This window comes from Marmota monax, unplaced genomic scaffold (assembly GCF_021218885.2).
Source record: "Marmota monax isolate L192 unplaced genomic scaffold, Marmota_monax_Labrador192_F-V1.1 WCK01_AAM20220418_F8-fsc00106, whole genome shotgun sequence".
Classification (NCBI taxonomy): domain Eukaryota; kingdom Metazoa; phylum Chordata; class Mammalia; order Rodentia; family Sciuridae; genus Marmota; species Marmota monax.
Genome location: NW_026695218.1, coordinates 7,969,193 through 7,992,978, shown reverse-complemented (window position 1 = coordinate 7,992,978; position 23,786 = coordinate 7,969,193). Strand labels below are relative to the sequence as shown.

The 23,786-nt window shown below is 34.9% G+C and overlaps 1 protein-coding gene across 7 annotated transcripts in view; it reads right to left on the bottom strand.

The window, feature by feature from the left end:
• Exoc6b (exocyst complex component 6B) overlaps positions 1-23,786 on the bottom strand; it is a 622,696-nt gene that overhangs the window by 262,039 nt on the left and 336,871 nt on the right. For all 7 annotated transcript variants that reach the window (XM_046432321.2, XM_058575131.1, XM_058575126.1 and 4 more), the window contains one exon: positions 18,387-18,566. In XM_046432321.2, the coding sequence (XP_046288277.1) occupies positions 18,387-18,566 (180 nt within the window). The remainder of the gene's footprint in view (positions 1-18,386; positions 18,567-23,786) is intronic.

The following is a 23,786-nucleotide window of genomic DNA, read 5'->3' as shown; positions in this document are numbered from 1 at the left end:
CATCCCATTTATTGATTCTTAATTTTAATTCTTGCGCCACAGGCGTGTTATTAAGGAAGTTGGGGCCTAATTCCACATAATGGAGATTCTTCTATTAGATGCAGGGTCTCTGGTTTTATTCCTAAGTCCTAGATCTATTTTGAGTTGAGTTTTGGGGGGTGAGACATAGGGATTTAATTGCATTTTGTTGCATATGGATTTCCAGTTTTCCCAGCACCATTTGTTGAAGAGGCTATCTTTTCTCTAATGCATGTTTTTGGCACCTTTGTCTAATAAGATAATTGTAATTTTGTGGGTTAGTCTCTGTGTCCTTTATTCTGTACCACTGGTCTACCAGTCTGTTTTGGTGCCATCATTGCTAGCAATTAAAGAAATGCAATTCAAAACCACTCTAAGATTTCATCTCACTCCAGTCAGAATAGTAGCTATTAGGAATACAAACAATAATAAGTGTTGGCGAGGATGTGGGGAAAAAGGTACACTCATACACTGCTGGTGAGACTGCAAATTGGTGCAGCCAATATGGAAAGCAGTGTGGAGATTTCTTGGAAAATTGGGAATGGAAGCACCATTTGATCCAGCTATCCTTCTCCTCAGTCTATACCCAAAGGACTTAAAAACAGCATACTACAGAGACACAGCCACATCAATGTTTATAGCAGCACAATTCACAACAGCTAAACTGTGGAGCCAACCTAGATGCCCCTTCAGTGGATGAATGGATAAAAAAAAATGTGGCATATATATACAATGGAATATTACTCAGCAATAAAAGAGAATAAAATCATGGAACTTGTAGGTAAATGGATGGAGTTAGAGAAGATAATGCTAAATGAGCCAATCCCCAAAAACCAAATATGTAATATTTCTTTGATATAAGGAGGCAGATTTATAGTGGGATAGAGAGAGGGAGCATGGGAGGAATAGACGAACTCTAGATAGGGCAGAGTTGTTGGAGGAGAAGGGAGGGTACATGGGGTTATAAATGATGGTGGAATGTGATGATCATTATTATCCAAAGTACATGTATAAAGACACAAATTGGTGTGAATATACTTTGTATATAACCAGAGATATGAAAAATTGTGCTCTATATGTGTAATAAGAAGTGTAATGCATTCCACTGTCGTATATAAATTTTAAAAGAAAAATAAATAAATAAAATAACTATATAAACCACTAAAATGTCATGTTTTTGCTATATTGTGAAATAAAAATATCAAAAATTATTTGAAAGGTCTATTAAAATACTTCTCTTTTATCTAACTTTGTATCTGCAAGGCCATATTTTCACATATACTTCAAACAGAACAATATATTTCAACAGACTGATTCAGAAGCAAATCTGAGATATTCAACTTCTCCTAGGGCAAACATTAAAGGTATAAAGTGGTGCTATTCTCCTCGCTAAATTTTTTTTTTTTTTGGAAAATCTAGTTATTTTTCTTGAAATTTATGTTATTCATGTTCATAAATAATGGGTGTGTTGCTGCTATTTTAAAATAAATATATAAATATATTTAAAATATTAGCATATAATATGGCAAATACTGATAGCTATAACCCGTATAAACAAAAGCTCTTTGGAATCCTCAGTAACATTTAATCACAGAAAGGATTCTGAAGACCAAAATATATGGGAACCTTCCTATTCCTTTTGTAACAAATCACCACAAACCTAGTAGCTTAAAACAACAGAGATTTTTTTTTTTTTGCAGTTCTGGAGCTCAAGAGGCCCAAAATGGGTCACATGGAGCTAAATTTAAGGGTGTATTCATGGATGCACCAGTGGAAAATCTACTCCTTTTTTCAGCTTCTTAGAAGGTTGAAAAAGGGCTGTCCACATTCATTGGCTCCTGACTACAGCACTAAGACTCTTATTTCTTTCATTCTGAATCCTTCTCTGACATTCCTCCTTCCCTCTTTTAAGGACCCTTTAAGATTACACTGGGTCCATCCAGCTAGTACAGGATAATCTTCCTTAAGACCCTTAACTTAATGATATCTGCAAACTATCTTTTGCCAAGTAACATATTTAAAGGCTTGGGGGATTAGGATGTAAATATGTTTGGGAGAACATTATTCTTTTTATGACAACTGCTCAACTAAATATATATTGAAAGATGTTAAATCACTATGAAAAAGGCATTTAGCTCAACAGAATAATGGATAACAGACTCAAACAGACATTCCACAAAGAAGTACATAGAAATGGCCATAAAGCCAAGCACAGTGGCACACGAGTATAATCCCAGCAACTCCAGAGGCTGAGGCAGGAGATCTCAAGTTCAAAGCTAGCCTCAGCAAATTAGTGAGGCCCTAAGCAACATAGCAAGATCCTGTCACAAAAAAATAAAAAGGGCTGGGATGTGCCTCAATGGTTATGAGTCACTGGGTTCAATCTCTGGTACCAAAAAAAAAAAAAACAAAAAACTAAGGACGGAAGGAAGGGAGGGAAGGAAAAAGAAAAGAAATAGCCAAGAAAAATATATGAAAAGCTTCTTGATTTCATATGTCCTCACAAAAATGATCACTGAAATGCCAATGTAACACCATTATGTATCTAATAGAAGAACTAAAATAAAAAGGATAGGTAAGTCCAAAAGTTAGCAAAGATATAAATAAACTGGAATTCTCAAATTACACTAGTGAAAACACAAATTGACATACTTCTTTGGAAAATTGTTCAGCGGAATCCTGGACATTTTCATACTCTATGACACATCAATTCCACTCTGAAATATATGTTTAAATATATTCACCAAAATACATATAAAATAAGTTTCAAAGGAACACTATTTCTAATAACTAAAAAGTGAACATAACTCAAATGTCCAATAATAGTAGAATGGAAAACACAATGAAACATTTTCAAATAATAGAACAAGTATAACAGGACAAAGAATGAACAAAAATTTCTACATCCAATTGATAAATTTCATAGACATAATGTTGAATCTAAGAACTTACATGAAAGAGTACATACTACAACATTGAACAAACAGGCAAAATCAAGCTACATACAATATTAGAAGTACAGATAATGAAAAAAGAAGTACAGATAATAATTGCCCCCAGGAAAGAGTTATAATTTGGAAGGAGAAGAGGAAAGAGAACAAGGAGAAGGGACCTTCAGGAAACTAGTTATGTTCTGTTCCTTGATCTTGGTGCTTATCATGCAGGTATGCCTACTTTGTGAAAATTCACCTAAGTATATACTTATGATTTGTTCCTTTTCCTATGTTCATTATTCATCAATTTAAAGGACACATCCACTTATCTCCTTTTCTTCTGTAAATATTTTTTTTAGTTGTAGATGGACACAATACCTTAATTTTTATGTGGTGCTGGGGATCGAACCCAGTGCCTTATGCATACTAGACAAGCACTCTACCACTGAGCCACAACCCCAGCCCCCACTTATCTCCTTTTCTAAAGAACAGACTTTTAATAAACATTTTGTTCAGGGATTTGTTAGTGAAATCGATGAACAAACTGTGTATGACCACAGCAGAAAAATACATATTGTATGTAAATATAAAAATATGTATTGTCAATGTGGAACAAATAATATAGTTCTGAAAAAGAATCCTTAGATTTTACATAGTTCCATCTGATATCTATGCTCATATCTACAAAAACAGGCATAGAAGAAACTACTCTAAGGATTTGTTCTCTATCTAAAACTCTTTAGATGGAGAATTTGCACCTGTTTGCTGAAAGAGTGCTTTCCATTTTCAGGTCCCTGTCACTGCTTGATCCTAATACTATATTCCAAAGGAGTTATCAAGGTATATAACAATTAAAGGAAATCTAAAATAAAAATAAACTGTAATAATCGACTAAAACAAAACAAAACACACGTAAGATAAAAAAGTTTCCTTTCTTTGTTACCATTTTAGAATAGGTAAGGAAGCAAATCATTCATTTTTATGAATCATGTAAAGGCAAATTACCGTACATGCTATATAAATAAGAAGTAGATATCCTTTAGAGAAACCTTTTTTAAAAATATAACAATACATTCAGGGAAACACTGTAGAGTAGAAATTTCAATGTGTGTGTGTGTGTGTGTGTGTGTGTGTGTGTCCCCTTAATCATAATCACTTTTTAGAAGGTAGCTTTTTCATAAGAAGAGAGCTGACCTCATCTATAGCCAAGGACTCAAAAGAGCAAGGAGCTGGCAATTGCCAATTCAAAGAAAGAGGAATCCCCAGGGGCAAGTATGCACTGTGTCTGATTTCCAATAATGTATGTTATTTGTTAGCAGAAATTCAAGTAGCACTTAATAAGCCATATTAAATCTGTGGCTATACACCACCACTGCTGAACAGTGGCATGTACCAGATTCCTATTCATTTAATGGTGAACTCCTCACCCCACAATATGTGCAAGATCAGCTGGGGTATCCTAGCACCAACTAACTTACAAGCTCAAATTTTCCATCCTGTCAAAGAAGCAAAAAATGTAACTTAGAATGACCTTAGTGCAACATTCTCAAGCAGCAATATTTTCTTCCTGAGAAACTTGGATAAATACCCTTTTAGTGCTTTCCCAATCTCATTCTCAATGAAATGGGATTATAAAGCAAAAATAAATTGGTAATCAGAACAGAAAATATCATGTGATAGTAATCATTTGAGTTTCCTCTTCAACATATCCAATTTCATCCTGACATCCGCTGGATACCAATTCAGTGTTGGTCATATTAAAAAGTCTAAGATACTTTCCTTCAAAGGACTGTAATCTTGGTTAATGATAAAGAGAATATACGGGGAAAAACTAAGAAAAAATATATATATAAGTTTCAAGTAGAGAATAGAGACAATAAGATCTATAGGAATTCACAAGAAAGTTAAACACCTGGGATATGAACTATGAAGAAGTGGGGGACCAACCCTTAAACACTTCATAGAAAAAAAAAATGGGTACTGAATTGTATTTTAAAGGAAAGAAATATTTGAAAGTAAGATGAGAAGTCATTCTAAGAAGAAGGAAAATCACAAGTGTCTAAAGCTAAAAAAATGAACATAGAATGACTGGGAACAATTAACAAATATAATTGGCTGAAGTCACACTTACTGTAAGGGAATTACAAGAAATAAAATCAATATGGATAGAAGTTGACTTGAAGGAGTGGATATCATTAAAAGTTTCTGAACAGAGGGAATGACATACTACAGAGTTCTTGGAAGGCACAGTTGGAAATTAACTGACATATAGAAAAACTGCCTTGTGTTCTTCCCTTGGTGCTCTTCTTTACAGTGACCACACACTCTCGGTTTTCACCAGTTATGATTTATTGCCCTGATCTAATCTTGACCACACTTCTCAGTCTCCTTGCCTAGAATTTTGCTAGGAAATCTTAATCCCACAAAACCCTTACACATGCCAAACATCTTCCTTTAGTTTACCTAAACCTAATCTGTTAAAAAGGAATTATTTTACAGGCAGAAATAAGCTAAATGAAGGAGACTGATATAAAAAAACAAAAATCTAAAACAGTGGATTTCTTTTGTACTACTGTAATTGAAGGCAAAAGTAAATATGAAATTAGAAGAAAGTTATAAAAATTTAATTTTTTTAAAAAAAGTTTAAATATTTTTAAATTCCAAGAACAAAAAAAAATATAAAATGCTGATAAGTTTGAAGAAAAATAAGAAGACACAGCCCCAACACAATTATTTACCTTTAACAGATTTCAGGCTGAACTTTTGTCCCAACTATGAACATGGTTTTTACACACTTGCAATCATTTTGTTTATAAAATTTTCATTCTGCTTCTTTCATTTGACATTGTATTACAAATATTTTGCATGGATATTATTTGATCTTCATGAAATTAGTTTTAGCAAATGTATAACATTTCAATTGAACAACAGCATTGTAGTTTATATAACTATTTGCCTATTTATTACACAGTTATGGATTTTAATTATTTGCTCCTTTGTAAGCAATGTTGAAATAAAAAGTATTTTGTCCTCAGATAATACCCAGCATCCCAGTACCTCAGCACCAATGAGAAAGACTCACAGCAGTCTCTCCATCATATAAAGGTACTGGAAATACTAATGTGACCAGGAATAGTACTATCTAAAATGCTCTCATTGGAATCTCTTGACTCTTAAGTAGGATATTAGATATGGAGATTTACAGTTGCAGGATTATACAGTCCTTTAAACTCTAGGTTCTGCTTATTTTATACTTTATCACACTACCAAAACAAGATTAGAGGTAAATAGTTCTTAGTGTTTGAACTCAAATAAGTTTTTATTTATTAATTGTAAGACCAGAAGATAATCAAAAGTCAGTATCATTAAAGAGGCAAAGGACTACTGGCTGAATACCACCAGAAACAGCAGCTGTAGCTGTTAGTAATGCAAGTTTTATGGGGAGAAAAATGCTAAGTAATAGCTCAACACACAAAGGTCTCTGTGAAGAATACAAAACCCCTGAAGGATTTAAGTGAAAAACACCAATACTATTCTAAAAAGATGCTCATTTGTTGTTCATTGTCCTCTAAGTGGCTCCAATAATGTAAATGGTAACAGCAAAGAAATAGGAAACATAAAACAATTCTTGGTAGTCAGAGATATCATTACCAAATCTATTTCTTTTGCCCCATCAGAGGAAAAGAACTTAAGAAAAAGATTCATTTGACATTGGCTCAAACTTAATTAACTTGAAGAAAAATTTGGTTGCATCCAGAAGGTTCTAATGCCTGCTAGTCCCTTAAGGAAACCTGAACCTTCCTTATTTTGTTCCAGAGAAAGCCATAGGGAGAGGGCTGCTTTAGAGGATCATTATGAACAGATGAGAGAATTTTCACAAAAGGTGTCAAAAAAGGGAACTAAGGTAAATCAGAAACAGGCAACCCACTTACTAGCACCCTTCCCATTACCTGATAGAGTTTTCACTTATGGGGACATTACCACAGTTTTTCTCCCCTACTAGGAAACATTCTGCTCACAATGACTAAAATTTTATACATGAACCAAAAAGCAAACAAACAAACAAACAAAAAAAAACACCAAGTGAGAATCCCACAGGAGAAAAGGTGTTTAAGTGACGGCTAGGGTGCCACAGCCTGGTGCTCCTCATACACAGCTTAGAAACAGAGGAACATGGTGGCAGCTCACATCCCAGATCCACTTCCCCAGATGAGTAATTTTTAACACATTAGCAAACTTCTTTCTGTTTTAAAAGAATCATATGTAAAATGGGATAACAATAGTTCTTTGTTTTTTGCAAATTTATTGCAAGGAATAATGAGAATATATACAGACACACACAGAATGAAGGACAGAAATGGGAGTAGGACACTTTGCAGATACTTGGTATCTGGTACATCCTCAAAATATGGTAGCTATTACCCAAGGCAAAAAGACTACTGCTGATTAATTTTTTGACCTTGAATAAGATCATTTTAGGCCCCAGTTTCTACTTTTGTCAAATGAGGAAAATATTAACTCCATTTATCATTGAATTTCTTTTATAACAATAATAACAATAACAAAAAGATCTGGGAACACAGCTCAGTGGTAAAGCACTTACCTAGAATGCACAGGCTCTGGGTTCAATCCCCAGTACCAATAAAACAAAATAAAATAAAAATCATAAAAGTGAAATGAGATAATGAAAGTTTGAACATTACAAAGCAATACATAAATTGAAGGCTTTTTTAAAATTAAAACGCTGACATTTGAAAAAATAAAAATCTACTCTATTTGGAGAAACATGAGCAAATGTGGAAAAAGAAAGATCAATTGGAATGTTAACCCAACCAACTTTAAAAAAAAATATTTACTTTTTTTAGTTTTAGGTGGACACAATATCTTTATTTTACATTTATGTGGTTCTGAGGATCAAACCAGTGCCTCATACATGCTAGGCAAGCACTCTACCACTGAGGCACAACCTCAGCCCCCAACTTTTGGTCCTTATTTCAGAATAATAGCTGATTACATCTCTTTTTATAATAAAATTACTTTTAATTACACATAGGACCCCAAAACAGTTTTTTTTCCAAACAAGAATTCACTTATTTTATTATTCAAAACAAGTAAACTTTACAAAAACTTATTGTGCACCATTTTTTCATGTGTGTGTGTGGTATGGAGTATTTAACCTAGGAGTACCCTACCACTGAGCTATACCCCTCTATCCCTCTTTTATTTTGAGAGAGTGGCCCCCCAAATTACTGAGGCTGGCCTCAAAGTTGCAATCCTCCTTCCTCAGCTTCTCTAGTCACTGGAATTGAAGGCATGCACTACCATTCCCAGCTACTATGTACCATTTCCTGCAACGTGCTTCACTACACAGAAATAGAGATAAGTAATACAAATCTTTACCCACAAGATTCACAGCTCACACCTGGAAATTAATATGTTAGGTAGAATGATATTATGGAAAACCTTTAAAGTCAAATAAATGCATTTACTTCCTGACTCTGCCACCTATTTACTGTATTCCCAAAATAATATATCCGCCCAGAGTTCATGTTCTCATCAGTAAAACAAAACAACAATACTTATCTATTTGGGGTATTTTGAGTCTTTGTTCATGAAAAGAATGAAATGCAGGGGATACTTCTTTATCATCTTTCCTTTTTCTGGATCCAAGACACAAATAAATGATACATCCTACTCAAGGTAGATAAGGTACTGCCATAAAAGAAGTACTATGAAAAAGGAAGACATCACATCCACTTAGAACTGGAGAAACCTTCATAAAAGTTCTGGTATTTAAAATGAGCCTGGAAGGATGTGTAAGATTTCAGCACATATGGTTAAAGGGCAGAAGCAGTAAATGTAGACCATAAAGATGTTTTAGTCAGCTTTGCATTGCTATAACAACTTAGAGGAGGAAAAGTAAATTTTGGTTCAAGGTTTCAGAGGTTTAGTCCATGGTCAGTGGATTACACAGCTCTGCCTCACCCTTCTGACAGAACATCATGGCTGAAGAGCATGACAGGAAAGTTTCTCAGTTCATGATAGCCAGGAAACAAAAAAGAGCTTGAGTGCAAGGAGATTGGGATAATATAACCTGCAAGGGCAGGGACCCAGTGACCTATTTCCTCCAGTCACATCCTACCTGCCTACAGTTACTACTCATTAATCCATTTAAATTATTAACCCATCAAATGAATTAATCTACTAATTAGATTACAGTTATAAGGGGTTTGAGGGAATAGCTCATATTCAAGCCATAATAAAATGCCTGGTAAAAAGACCCAGGGTATTAAAGAGTGTTCTTGACAAAGAGAATTGCTTCAATTTGGGAGGAGTGTCTTCAGCAAATAGGAAAGACAGAGAGACAGACAGATAAAAAAGGCAGTTTGAGACCCCATAATGGAAATTCTGAATAATCACAAAGATTTTGTACCTAATGAGTGGCACTGACATTTTCTCAGTAGGAGTAACATTTGTTAAGTCCTGAGATTGTAGCAGTTCATACAATTAAATGAAGAGATAAGAAAAAATGTCCATTTTAAAAGGGTTTTAGATAAGAAGAATTTCAGAAATATTTTAACGGAAAATAACTTTCCCTTCAAGATGGTCTTTCAAACAGGAAGTAAGGCCAGGGATAGGTATCATTGGATTCTTGAACTAAGAAAATTTCCACACTTAACCCACAAACCAAGGTGGGTTATGGGAGATCTTGCCCCAGGACATACAAATTAACATTAATAGCAAAAGAAAAAACAAATTCAGTATTCTCTCCTCTAGGTCTGTTACTTGAGATAGTATTTCCTCTCTCTTAAGCATTTCTGAAAGATAATTATCAGGATAACAAAGATAAATCCTCAAAAATATGCTCTTATGCTGAGCATGCAAAACGGGTAAGTATGCATGCAATCGTAAATTATGCAATTGGAGCCTGAGATGAATACTTGGGAACTTACCTCATCTGTTAACTCAAGGCACAAAGTAACATTTTAAAACTCTAACTGTGGAAAACCCTATGATGGTCATTTCTGGGTGCCTCATGACAACAGGTGGGAGCCCTGATTTTCAAAACTTCCAGGGATAAATAGACACAAAATTCAATAGTTTCCCTGATTGGTTAATAATGAGTATGATCTGGGATACTCTCCCTGAACCAAATATATATACACTCATTCTCAGACATACTGCCTCTCTCTCCCTCTCTCTCTCTCTCACACATCCTTTCCCTCTCCCCCACTGATGCATTGACTATGCTGCAGTTGTGATGTGGCAACAAAATATTACTGAGGACTAAGAGAAACAGGCAATTTCAAATTTTAGGAGAACAAGACAGTGTTTGCTTTTTCCTTTCAGTTCTCTTCATATACATATTTCCTATGATTCAGTCCCTTCTGACAGAGTCAGTGCTGTCTGGGAATTTCAAACATGAAAACAAAATATTCATATTAAGTAAAAGACAAATGATCTGGTTCTTCCTCAGAAGAACTCCTTCCCCTATCATTCTTTCTCTAGTAATGCACAAGGGCAAATGTTGAACATAGCTCTGTTTTGTCACTCACATGGAGTTTCATGAAGAAAATATCTAGCCTTCTGGGGAACAGAACACAAACGCCAGGCAATCTATTTGCTGCCTGTGGAAAACGAGAAGGAGTACTTTGGAAGTCATATTTACCTCATTCTGTAGATTACAGTTGGCCAATCCAACAAATTTTTGAAAGTGTGATTTAAGAAAAAGAGATCTCTGCTTTAGAATATCGCATTTATGGAAGCAATATTGAGGATTTAGTGCTGTCAATTACCTACCACCTTAGTTCTTAATGGTGCTTGGAAAAGTGGTTCTATAATCTGAATACTAGGATCAACTCATCCGCACTGAGATGTTATACAATATTTAGGTTCAATGACAGCTGAGAATAAAAAAATTAAGGTCACAACTCACAGGTGGAAAATGCATGCATTCTGAGTCAAACTAATAGCAATTTGATCCACATTACTTCTTCTAAGTGATGTAGAGTTTAAAGTAAGGGAAACAGAGTATGATACTGACATCTGATAACTATTGCATATATAGGAATCACTGTATTTCATGGCACATATAGACAATATCTCATTAGGTTATCATTTTTTATATTTTAAGCACAAAAGAAAAAAAACAGAAGATGATAAATTTAGTGAACACCCAATTCAGGAAGGTGTTGGTTCTGAATTATTGTGGTTTTTTGCTCTTGTAATACTCCAAGATCTCACTCTTTCAAATAACACTACAAAGCAAAGGGAAACTTAATAGCCAAAATTCTATTGGTCCTATTCCCTTCAACAAATGAAATACATTAGAAAAAAAATCATTCAAGTAAAAGTGTTGTTTTCATAATGAATAAATTAGTTATTAAAGACAGAATAATTCTTGAGATGAAGAACATAATTCCAAATATCACCTCCTCATACCACCAGGATTTAAGAAGCAGCAAATGTTTTATGACAAATTTTTTTAAAGAACAAAGATAAAAAGTAAAAACTATGTATATAGATAAGCACTGTAAAATTAAGAAGTAAGCAATTTCAGACTCTAACTATATATATTATAAACGGTTAATGAGTATGTATAATATTTAAAATTATATATGTTTAAAATGCTATGAAATTTTGGGGTCTGGTTTTCAATATGTTTTTCCAATGAGAAATAATGAAGATGTTTTTCAATGACTATACATTTACATTCACGGATAAATGATATTATTGGACTTTTAATTAGACCAACTCCTCACTATACAAAACATAATACTGTGTTTAACATACTTATATCAGAATTTTATGACACACTCATGAATATTTCATTAAGGAATTAGTCTAAAAACGAAATTGCATGGTAAAAAGGTAGATACATTTTAGGGATTTCTGTGGTATACTGAAAAATTGATGACCAAAAGGACTATACCACTGAGACCTCTACCAGCAATGTATCAGAATACCTACTTCCAGTACAAATGTTGAATGCTATTATTTCCTTTTTACTTTAACAAGTGTACAGCTAAAAATATGTGACAACCTTAATATGTATGTCCTTTTTTATGTGCTAGTACGAGGGATTCAACTCAGGTGTGATCTACCAAGGATCAACACTCCTAGTCCTTTATTTTTTTTAAGTTTTGAGACAGTGTATCAGTAAGTTGGCTAGGGCCTTACTACGTTGCTGAGTCTGATTTTGAACTTGCCATCCTCCTGCCTCATCCTGATAAGTAGCTAGGATTACAAGCTTGTGCCACTGCACCCAGTTGATACATCTATTTTATTACCAGAGTCACATATTTGTTCACATTATCATCAGTGGCCTTTGTTTTTGTTTTTCCAGTACCAGCAGCGTAAATACAGTCATTGAAATTTTTTTCTATTAAGTTGTATTTTTTTCTTTTTTATTGATTTTTTAAAAAATAAATGATAGCGGAATATATTACAATACTTATTACACTTATACAGCACAATTTTTCATATCTCTGTTGTATATAAAGCATGTTGACACCAATTAGTGTCTTCATACATATACTTTGGATAATGATGTCTATTACATTCCACCATCCTTGCTAATCCCCTGTCCCCTTCCTTTCCCTGCCACCCCTCTGCCCTATCTAGAATTCATCTATTCCTCCCATGTTCCCCCTCCCTACCCCACTATGAGTCAGCCTCCTTATATCAGAGAAAACATTCGACATTTGTTTTTTTTGGGGATTGGCTAAGTTCACTTAGCATTATCTTCTCTAACTCCATCTATTAACCTGCAAATGCCATGATTTTATTCTCTTTTATTGCTGAGTAATATTTCATTGTGTATATATGCCACATTTTTTTTTATCCATTCATCCATCGAAGGGCATCTAGGTTGGCTCCACAGTTTAGCTACTGTGAATTGTGCTGTTATAAACATTGATGTGGCTGTGTCCCTGTAGTATGCTGTTTTTAAGTCTGTTGGGTATAGACCAAGGAGGGGAATAGCTGGGTCAAATGGTGGTTCCATTCCCAGATTTCCAAGGAATCTCCATAGTGCTTTCCATATTGGCTGCCACCAATCTGCAGTCCCACCAGCAATGTATGAGTGTACCTTTTTCCCCACATCCTCACCAACACTTATTGTTGCCATTCTGACTGGAGTGAAATAATAAGAGTAGTTTTGATTTGTATTTCTCTAATTGCTAGAGAAGATGAACATTTTTTCATATTTTGTTAATTGATTGTATATCCTCTTCTGAGAAGTGTCTGTTCAGGTCCTTGGCCCATTTGTTGATTGGGTTATTTATTTATTTATTTATTTTTGATACTTAGCTTTTTGAGTTCTTTATATACCCTAGAGATTAGTGCTCTATCTGATGTGTGAGGGGTAAAAATTTGCTCCCAGGATGTAGGCTCTCTTGTTTACTTCACAGATTATTTGTTTTGCTGAGAAGAAACTTTTTAGTTTGATTCCATTTCATTTATTGATTCTTGGATTTAATTCTTGCGCTATAAGAGTCTTATTAAGGAAGTGGGGCCTAATCCCACATGATGAAGATTAGGGTCTACTTTTTTTCTATTAAACAGAGATTTTCTGGTTTAATTCCAAGGTCCTTGATCCACTTTGAGTTGAGTTGTGCATAGTGAGACACAGGGGTTTAATTTCATTTTGTTGCACATGAATTTCCAGTTTTCCCAGCACCATTTGTTAAAGAGGCTATCTTTTCTCCAGTGCATGTTTTTAGCAACTTTGTCTAATATAAGGTAATTGTAATTTTGTGGGTTAGTCTCTGTGTCCTCTATCCTGTACCATTGGTCTACCAGTCTGTTTTGGTGCCAATACCATGTTGTTTTTATTACTATTAATCTGTAGTATAGTTTAAGGTCTGGTATAGTGATGCCACCTGCTTCACTCTTCCTGCTAACATTATAACAATTATAATTTATTCTATTTTAATCTTGCTTATTTTTTGTTGTTTGTACCAGGGAGTGAACCCAGACACTTAAACAATTAGCCACATCCCCACTGCTTTTAATTTTTTGTATTTGAGACAGGTCTTGCTAAGTTGCTGAGGGCCTTGCTGATTTGCTGAGGCTGGCTTTGTACTTTCAATCCTCCTGCCTCAGTCTCCCCAGTTGCTGGAATTTCACAGATGTGCCATTGGACCCAGCTAACCATGTTATTTAATGTAATTTCTAAAGCATTTTTTTTTTTTTTTTTGCGCAGGGCGGCTGGTGGGGGGGCTGTGCCAGGGATTGAAGCACCAGCCCGAGTGGCCTCTTTGTCAGCATAGTGGAGAAATAAGGAAATTAAAGGAACCAGCATTTGGGGGAGGACTGAAGTGTGTATGGAAATGGAATGTTTAAAGATCAAGGACATTGCCCAACAAACCTGAAAGACTTGCTGCAGGATATCCATGTGTGGGGAAAGAAGCCACCATCTCTCCAGGTGGCAGCCTGAAGAGGACAAAGGAAGGAAACATTTTGCAGCCTTGGCACAGGGGCCAGCATCTGAGGAAGCTAATTCCTGGTAAACCCAAGTTTGGCCTGAAATCCCAGCCCAGTAAATACACACTGCACGACATGGAGTGTGCTTACGTGATCAGGAGAAAATCAAAACGTGGACAGAAGTTTACACAGGGGACAACTGGTCTTGGAAACCCACCGGGCTCTACCCCTCTTCCTCCAATTCCACTGTTTCCAGGATGAGCTGGGTGAGACACAACTGGCCAGTTATTTTTCATGGATTAGTTTTTTTGTAAACTAGGATGTTTGATCAGTTGTTTTAGTTTTGTTTTATATTTTTATTTTACTTTATATATTTTTTTCTCCTACCTGTTTCCCTTGATTCTCTCTTTTCTCCCACTAACAGCTAACCTCCATGTTCTTTCACTCTTCCTTTAATCTTTTACTTCTGTCTTCTCTCCTGCCTCACAGTCATTACATCCTATATAACTTCTGCTCTCTTTCTGTCCACTATTTGAAATTATAAACCCTTTTGCAAACTTGTTGTTTTTATTATAGGCAATAACTGATCATATAATTTCTGTTTTGTGATAATTAACATTGTAGACGTCATAGTAGGAACTATTTGCAATGCATATTGTTTGCATTGGTTGTTGTTATTATTTGCCTCACCCTAAACAGTGAGGTACAGGAAACCTTCAGGGACATTATATGTCCACAGGGTAGAAACTCTACTGCCTCATATCCGAACTTTTAGATGGGTAGGGACACAAACAACATGAAAAAGCAAGGCAACAAATCACCCCAAGCAAACCAAGATACTCCAATTACAGAATCCACTGACACCACAATGGAAGAAATGTCAGAGAAGGAGTTTAAAATATACATCATTAAACTCATCTGCAAAGCAAAGGACATATAATGAATGAAATCATAGAGAAAATACAGGAAGTGAAAGATCATTTCAATAAAGAGGCAGAAATTCTGAAAAAAAAAGCAGAAATCTTCAAAATGAAGGAAACAATAAACTGTAAGGGTAAAAGAAATTGAAGTTAAAGTATAAAAGACCGGGCACTGTAAAGTTTCTAAGCTGCAAGGCCTGAGTTAAAATGTAAAGGACCAGGTATTGTTAAATTCCTATGCTACACGTAAAACCTGAAATTCCTGTAGCTGTTAAGACAATACTTGGAACCGCCTAGTAAATATTTCCCCTGACCGCCTGGTTGTTTAATAACCTAGGACTCTGTGTGACCTTGCATGTAGACATCACAGGGCCTGAACCAATCAGTTTGAATGTGTACCCTGCTTTAGAACTGACCTATCACCCCCGCCTGACCTGTTCCCGCCAATGAATGTACTAATCATGTCTCAGAATTGTTGTTTGATTTTCCCGCGGTGTATGATGATTTGTTAAAGGAGACTGTGATGTATGTAAAGTCCCCGCCCTCCCCAAAAAGTGTACTTAAGCATTGCTCAACCCTTGCTCTGGGCTCTGGGCTGCTCTCCATTCTTGAGTGAGCACAGAGCCCCAGCGTGCTGGAATGGATCCCCAATAAATCCCCTTCTGCAATTGCATGAGTCAGTCTCTTGGTGGTCTCTTCCTCCGACGCTTCGCCGGACCCTTACAAAACCAAATTAAAAATTTAATAGAAAGCATTACCGACAGACTAGACCCCTTGGAAGACACCTCAGGCAATGAAGACAAGATATATAATCTTGAAAATAGAGCTGACCACAGAGAGAAGATATTAAGAAACCATGAACAGAACTTCCAAGAATTATGGGATAACATTAAAAGACAAAATTTAAGATTTCTTGGGATAGATGAAGGTGCTGAGATACAAACCAAAGGAATGCACAATCTTTTCAATGAAATAATATCAGAAAATGTCCCAAATCTAAAGAATGAAATGGAAAATCAAATACAAGAGGCTTATAGGACTCCTAAATATACAAAACTAAAACAGACCCACATTAAGGCACATTATAATGAAAATTCCTAGTATAAAGAATAAGGATAGAATTTTAAAGGCTTGGAGAGAAAAACATCAGATAAAATCAATAATTTATCTTCTTCACATAGCAATGTGATAAATCATATTAATAGAATTGTTAAAACATTGAACCATCCAGGCATTCCTGGAATAAATCCCATAGAATAGCACTAAATTACTTTCTTAAAACACTGGGAATTGTTTTCAATTATTTATTTATTATCCATAATTGTCAGACTAATTTGTGGAGTTTTTTTGTGCTAGTTTTGTCTGGCTTAGGAATTACAATTAAGCTAGATGAAATGACCTAATTTCCTATTAAGAACAAGTAAATCAGTAAAAAATGTGGCCAAAAATGAAAATTTTAAGGATACTATTAAAGCTGAGCAGAATATAACTGCAGAGAAGGCAGAACCTTACAAAGCTGAGCTAAAGATCTGCAGTTGTCTCTGAGGGCACTGGTCAAAACTCAGCATAGGCATCAGACTGAGAATTGAAGTTAGGTCCAGGTATATACTAGCAACTAGCGGTCAAATAAACCATTAAATTTTTGCTGGTTCCAAGGAGTTAGAATGCCAACATTAGAGCTTTGATGGCCAATTTTCCTCTCAAGACATTTGCTCCATTCCAAATCTACATCATTGAAAAATGTAAGGATGAAATCAAAGCCTTTGAAAACATTTCTCATAGTCACCCAGTGTTTCAGAGAAAAATACTAACAAATGGAAAAATCTCAGGTAGGCAGTTACTGCAATAACAAAGCACCATGGACTGCTTATAAACAACAGAAATTGATTTCTTACAGTACTTGAAGCTAGGAAGTCCAAGATCAAGGTGCTAGCGGATTCATTGTCTGGTGAGAGCTGACTTGCTATTTCATGAAAGGCATCTACATGCTGCATACTTACATGTTGGAAGAAAACGGCCACTTTTCTGGAGCTTCTTCTATAAATTAATTAATCTCATTCATGAGAACTCTACTCTCATGATCTACCACCTCCCAAGGCTTCACTTCCTGTTGTCCTCATATTGGTCATTAGTATCAACATGTGAATTTTGGGGTACACATTCAGACCACAGGAAGAACTATTTTCTTGGAGAAATGGAAAATTGACAATGACAACTTACCACCACACTTTCTTCCTGTTATTAATTGCTGACCTGAGAATGGCTAATACTCCTTTCTCAATTGTCAAATTGTCTAAAACCAAAGAAGGCAGAAAGCTGAATACACAAGGTTCTCTAAAATGTAAAAATCTCTAAAATCCTCTTTGGTTTTAAAGAGATTATGACATGCCAAGCTCTTAGAAAAGGCCCAGTAGAATCATATCCAGCAACAGGGACAAACAACCATTCAGGACATCAGCAACCCACCCTTAGCCCACATCAGTCCATAAGTGGACTAACTGATCTCAAACCACAACCTGCCTTCCCTTTCTACTTATTCAGTAAAGGAATGTCTAACAACAACCAAAAAAATACTAGGAAGACACAGAAACATATGACAGAAAATCAAGGAAAAAATCAGAAATAACTCTACTACTATGTAGATAAATAATACATGAGTTAGTACACATTGCTATAATAATTATAACTATGATCCTCAAGAAAATAATGACAAATTATATTTTAAAAAGCAAAGAATTTTATCAGAGAATTTCAATTTATAAAAAAATTAAAAGATTCTAAAAGTAAAATAAATATATATATGGAAATTCTGACTCTGATATTTCTCTTTTATTTCTACCAAGGCTTTCATTATGTCTTTGTACTAATTATCCTGAAGTTAATAGGAAGACAGGACATTAGGGATCATTTTCAAAATAAACAAAATGTAAAAGTAAAGGGAAAATATCACTAAGGTTTGATGAATAAAGTGTGAGTTTTTAATACCAAACAGTAAGTTAAATCAGAAACTAATATCTTTCACAAAATTAGAGCTCAAGGAACTTTTTTTTCTGTACCCAAGAGCAAAGTAAGAGGCACTGTCACTTACAGGAAGGTGCGTGAATACAGCAAAAGTGCTCCGCAGAAAGGCAATGAGGTCTACAAGGTAATCGCTTGCTTTGTTGTCTAAATCTCCTGTCATCCAGTCATAGTCTGCCAGCTGCAGAAACTGGTCAATCTTCTGATTTAAGTTGGTATAAATCTCCTCTTCCGCTGCATGCCTAGCATCCTGTGAAGTAATATGAAATTTAAAATATAATTCCGTTTCCAGTTTGAAAAAGACAGAAATTTAAATGACTTGAAGCCATCTCACATTTACATTCAGTGAGCTACACAACTGGGAAACTGACTCATATCACAGTCTCCATTAATATTTTCTTTTTCCAAAAGTTCAATGTGGCCATTTCTATCTTTTGTCTCCTTCCTTTCTTCTTTTTATTTTATTTTTTATTTTTTGGTCTGCAAGAAAACATTTTTTTACTTCACTAAATGAGCAAACTGCCTTCACTGCCCTCAGAAGCTGTACCCTTTTTCTTGCTTTATCTCTGTTCAAAAGCAAACCTTCTCCAGGATCCTAGTCCCTTTTAACTCTTCTGGGACTCCGAGCGCTTCCTTCTAGCAATACTACCCTTCTCTATATCCTCTAGTTTCTTCACATTGCTTATAAGTATCCCTAGGTTTCAACTTCATGCTATGTTGTCGCACTACTTATTGTAATAGCTCTTGGCTTTCTTTACTATCAATCTATTTCAAAAAGACTAATATGTCATTATGTCTCCTAAAATGTGTTTTATGTAACACTAATCTTAAAATATTCTCAAATAGTAAAGATTCCCAAATCACATAAATTGGAGATTCCCTATAAATTAAGAGATATATGATGTACAGTAGCATATGAAATGCTCTAAGAAGTATTCTGGAATTTATTTACCTAGGAAATAATATTTTCAGGACAAATGAGTCTGCAGAACACCAGAACAATGAGGATTCTATTACTAATAATCCATCAACAAGGACAGATTCAGGAACCCATTAACTAATTGCTACCACATCCAATATTTATTTTCCAGTTTGAACTTACTCCAGCTCTATTAAATATTCTCCATTAAAAATTATGTTTTCCTAGGCTGAAGATGTAGCTCAGTGATTGAGCACTTGCCTAGCACGAGAGATACTGGGTTCAATCTCCAGCAATAGGAGAAGAAGGGAGAGGAAGGGAAGCAGGGAGAGCAGGGGATTAAAGAAAAGAGAAAATTCTGTCTTCCCATGACTTTGCTTTGACACCTCTGGGGATACATTCTTTCACTTTCTCTGAGTGATCTAATTATTTCTTTTTTTGTGGGGGGAGGTACTAGGGATTGAACTCAGGGGTACTCAGCCACTGAGCCACATCCCCAGCCCTATTTTGTACTTTATTTAGAGACAGGGTCTCACTGAGTTGCTTAGCACCTCGCCATTGCTGAGGCTGGCTTTGAACCCACCAGCCTCCTTTCTCAGCCTTCTCAGACGCTGGGATTATAGGGGTGCGCCACCGCTCCTGGCTTATCTAATTAATTCTTACAGCTTCCAGTACCAGTCTTCAATATAGATAGATCTCTTTCAAACACATTCTGTTTCAAGAACCATATATCTTATTGCTTTGTGGACATCTCCATGCCTATAAACTTTGAAATAAGTAAGTTGAAGTCTAGAAGCATCTTATTTTCTACTCTTCAATGTTCAGTTCAAACCAAAGCAGAGAGATAAGCAACACATTTGACTCCATTCTTTTGTTCATATTCAGAAAAGGAGTCCTGTAAATTCTGATTCCTCAATTACTTTTTAATCCATTTCATCCCATTTTCTCAGATATTAAACACCTATAAAAACTTTAGCATAGTATATAATATATGTTTATGTAACAATAAGAACATAGTTGTATTACACTAACAGCTATAACATTAACATTAATTAATATAATAAAAAATAAGTTCTAGATTATTATTTCCAACCTATTTTAGGGCACCTATGTCAATCTCAATCAAACATTCACAGACTTGAAAAATGGGATTTAACTGGTTAACTTGTACCCTCACTTATGATTTCACTTATTTAAAGTCTGTATAATTTCATAATATATTTTCATACCATAAGTAGTGACTATGTTTACTTATAGAGCAAAATTTTAAAAAATTTATTTTTAATTGACAAAAAGCGTATGCATTTATTATGTACAACATGACATTTTCAAATATGTATATTATGGAACAGCTAAATGAAGCAGTAATATATATAATAAACATTAAGTTAATTAACACATGTATTACCTCACATATTTATCACTTTTTTTGTAGTTAAAATATTTAAAATCTACTCTCCAGAGATTTTCAAGAACACAATACATTATTTTTAACTATGGTCATCAGGCTGTACAATAGATCCCTTGAACTAATTCCTCTTTGTGTGTATGTGTGTGTGTGTGTGTGTGTGTGTGTGTGTGTATAAGTTGTTGATGGACCTTTATTTTATTTATTTGTATGTGGTGCTGAGAATCAAACCCAGTGCCTCACGCATGACACACAAGCATGCTACCACTGAGCCAAAACCCCAGCCCCTAATTCCTCTTATCTAACAAAAATTTTGTAATCTTTAAGCAAATACTCCTCTGCCCCTCCCCTCAAAACATTCTTCTTGCTCTTTGTTTCTATGAGTTCAATAACTTTAGATTCCATACATAGGTTAGATCATGTATCACTTGTCTTTATAAGCCTGCTTTATTCACTTAACAAAATATCCTCCACGTTCATTCAAATTGTCACAAATGAAAGAATATCCTTCTTTCTTTCAGCTGTATACTATTCCATTGTGTATACATACAAAATTTTCTTTATCCATCCACCCACTAATGGACATGTGGGTGGATTCCATATCTTGGCTATTATGAATAGTCTATAGTGAACATGGGAGTGCAGATCTCTCTTCAATGCACTGATGTAATTTTCTGTGAATATATATCGAATAGTGGAATTGTGGGATCATACGGTAGAATATGTGGAAGAAACTCCATATATTCCCTAATGGCTGTACTAATTTACATAGCCACCAAAAGTGTATAAGGGTTCCCTTTTCTCCATATTCTCACCAACACTTCCCATTGTTGGTTTTATTGATACTAGCCATTTTACCAGGTATGAGGTGATATTTTATTATGGTTTTGATTTGCAAATCTGTTGAGCATTATTTTATATGCCTATTGGCTATCAGTAAGTCTTATTTTGAGAATTGACTGTTCAGGTCCTTTGCTCGTTTTTTAAATTGGGGTATATGTTTTCTTACTATGAAACTGTCTTAGTTTCTTATAAACTATAGTGTTTTTTGTTTGTTTGTTTGTTTGTTTGTTTTTGAGATGGGGCCAGGCTGAACTTCCTGCTTCAGTCTCCTCAGTAACTGGGACTACAGGTACATTTATCCACACATGGATAAATTTTGGATATTGATATCATATCAGATGTATGGCTTCAAAATACACTCTCCCATTCAATAGGTTGTTTCTTTACTCTGCTTCCTTTGCTGTGCAGATCTTTTTAAGTTTGATATAATCTCATCTATTTGCACTTTTGTTGCTCAGGCTTTTATAGTCATATCTGAAAAAAATCACTGCCCGGGACAATGTCATAGAGTTCTTCCTCTGTTTTCTTCTAGCAGTTTTACAGTTTCGAGTTCTTACATGTAAGTCATTAATCCATTTTGGGTTGATTTTTGCATTTGGTGTGAAATAAGGACAAATTCTATTCTTGGACATGTGGCTAATCAGTTTTTCTAGCACCATTTCTTGAAGAGACTATTCTTTCCCTTTTTTGTGTTCTTGGCATCTTTGCCAAAAATCAATTTACCATAAATGTGAAGATTTATTTTCTTGGTTCTCTATTTGGTTACTTTGGTCTATGTGTCTATTTTTATGCCAGTACCAGATTATTTGGATTACTGCAGCTCTACAGGAGATTTCCAAATCAAATAATATGATGCCACCAGCTTTGTAGTTTTTTGCTCAAGACAGCTTTGGCTATTCAGGTCTTTTGTAATTCCAAACAAATTTTAGGATTCATTATTCTATTGCTGTGGAAACTCTGCAGAATTTTGATGGGGACCATATTGAACTGGTAGATCACTTTGGATAGGACAGATATTTTAATAACATTAATTTTTCCAATCTATGAGCACATAATATTTTTCTATTTGTCTCACCTTCAATTTCTTTTGTCAGTATTTTACAGTTTTCAATAGATTTTTCACATAAAAAAGTTTCAGTGAGCACCTCTCTACTTATATCTTTACACTATTTATATGAAAACCTTAAATTGTCCTTGAATTCCTTTAGCATTTTAGGTTTAAGGAAAAATTAGTCAAAGTGCATAGCATTTGTATGTAACAACTTCCCCTCTACCCCAAACACAAACTATTGGCCCTATTGAAACACCTTGTATTAAAGTGGTACACTTTTTACAACTAATGAACCAATATTGGGATTTCATTATTAACTAAAGTCTACAGAACAATGGGGTTTGCTCTTTGTATTGAGTATTTTAAAAAGACACTGTCAAACTAGGTCCTACTCCTCTGGGTCCAAAGCCCGGTGCTGCCAAGATGCTGGCTTACCAATCTTCTCTCATGGACCCCAACACCAAACTCATTGGAAACATGGCCCTATTACCTATAAGAAGTCAGTTCAAAGGACTTGCCCCCAGAGAAACAAAAGATACATATATTGTGGATGAAGCCATCTATTACTTCAAGGCCAATGTCTTCTTCAGTGTGTAGTGGTATTTCATTCTTGTTTTAATTTGGAATTCCCTAATGAAATATGATGTGGAAAACCTTTTCATGTACATATTTGTCATCTGCATATCTTCTTTGGAATTTGTTCAGAACTTTCTTCATTTTTTGAAATTGGTTTGTTTCTTTTCTTCTTGTTAAATTTTATGAGTTCTTTGTATATTTTGGATACAAGTCCTTCACTAAATATGTGTTCTGTAAATATTTTCTCCCAGTATGTGACTTGTCTTTTCTCTCTTGTCAGTGTCTTTTCCAGAGCAGAAAATTTTAATGAAGTCAAATTATCAATGTTTTATTTCATGTATCATGTCTTTTGCATTGTATCTAAAAATCATTACCAAACCTAAGGTCACCTAGATCATCACTAATCCTATCTTCTAGAAATTCTATGGTATTGTGTTTACATTCAAAGTTATATTTTTGTGAAAGATGTATGATCTGTATCTGGGTGGGGTTTTCCCCCTTTTTCTTTCTTTTTTCTTTTTTGCATATAAGTGTCCAGTTGTTTCAGCACCATTTGTTGAAAAAACTCCATTCCCCATTAAATTGCCTTGCTCCTTCTCAAAGATGAGTTGACTACATCTGTATGGATTTATCTCTGGGCTAAATATTCTGATGCATTGATCTGCTGAGCTAT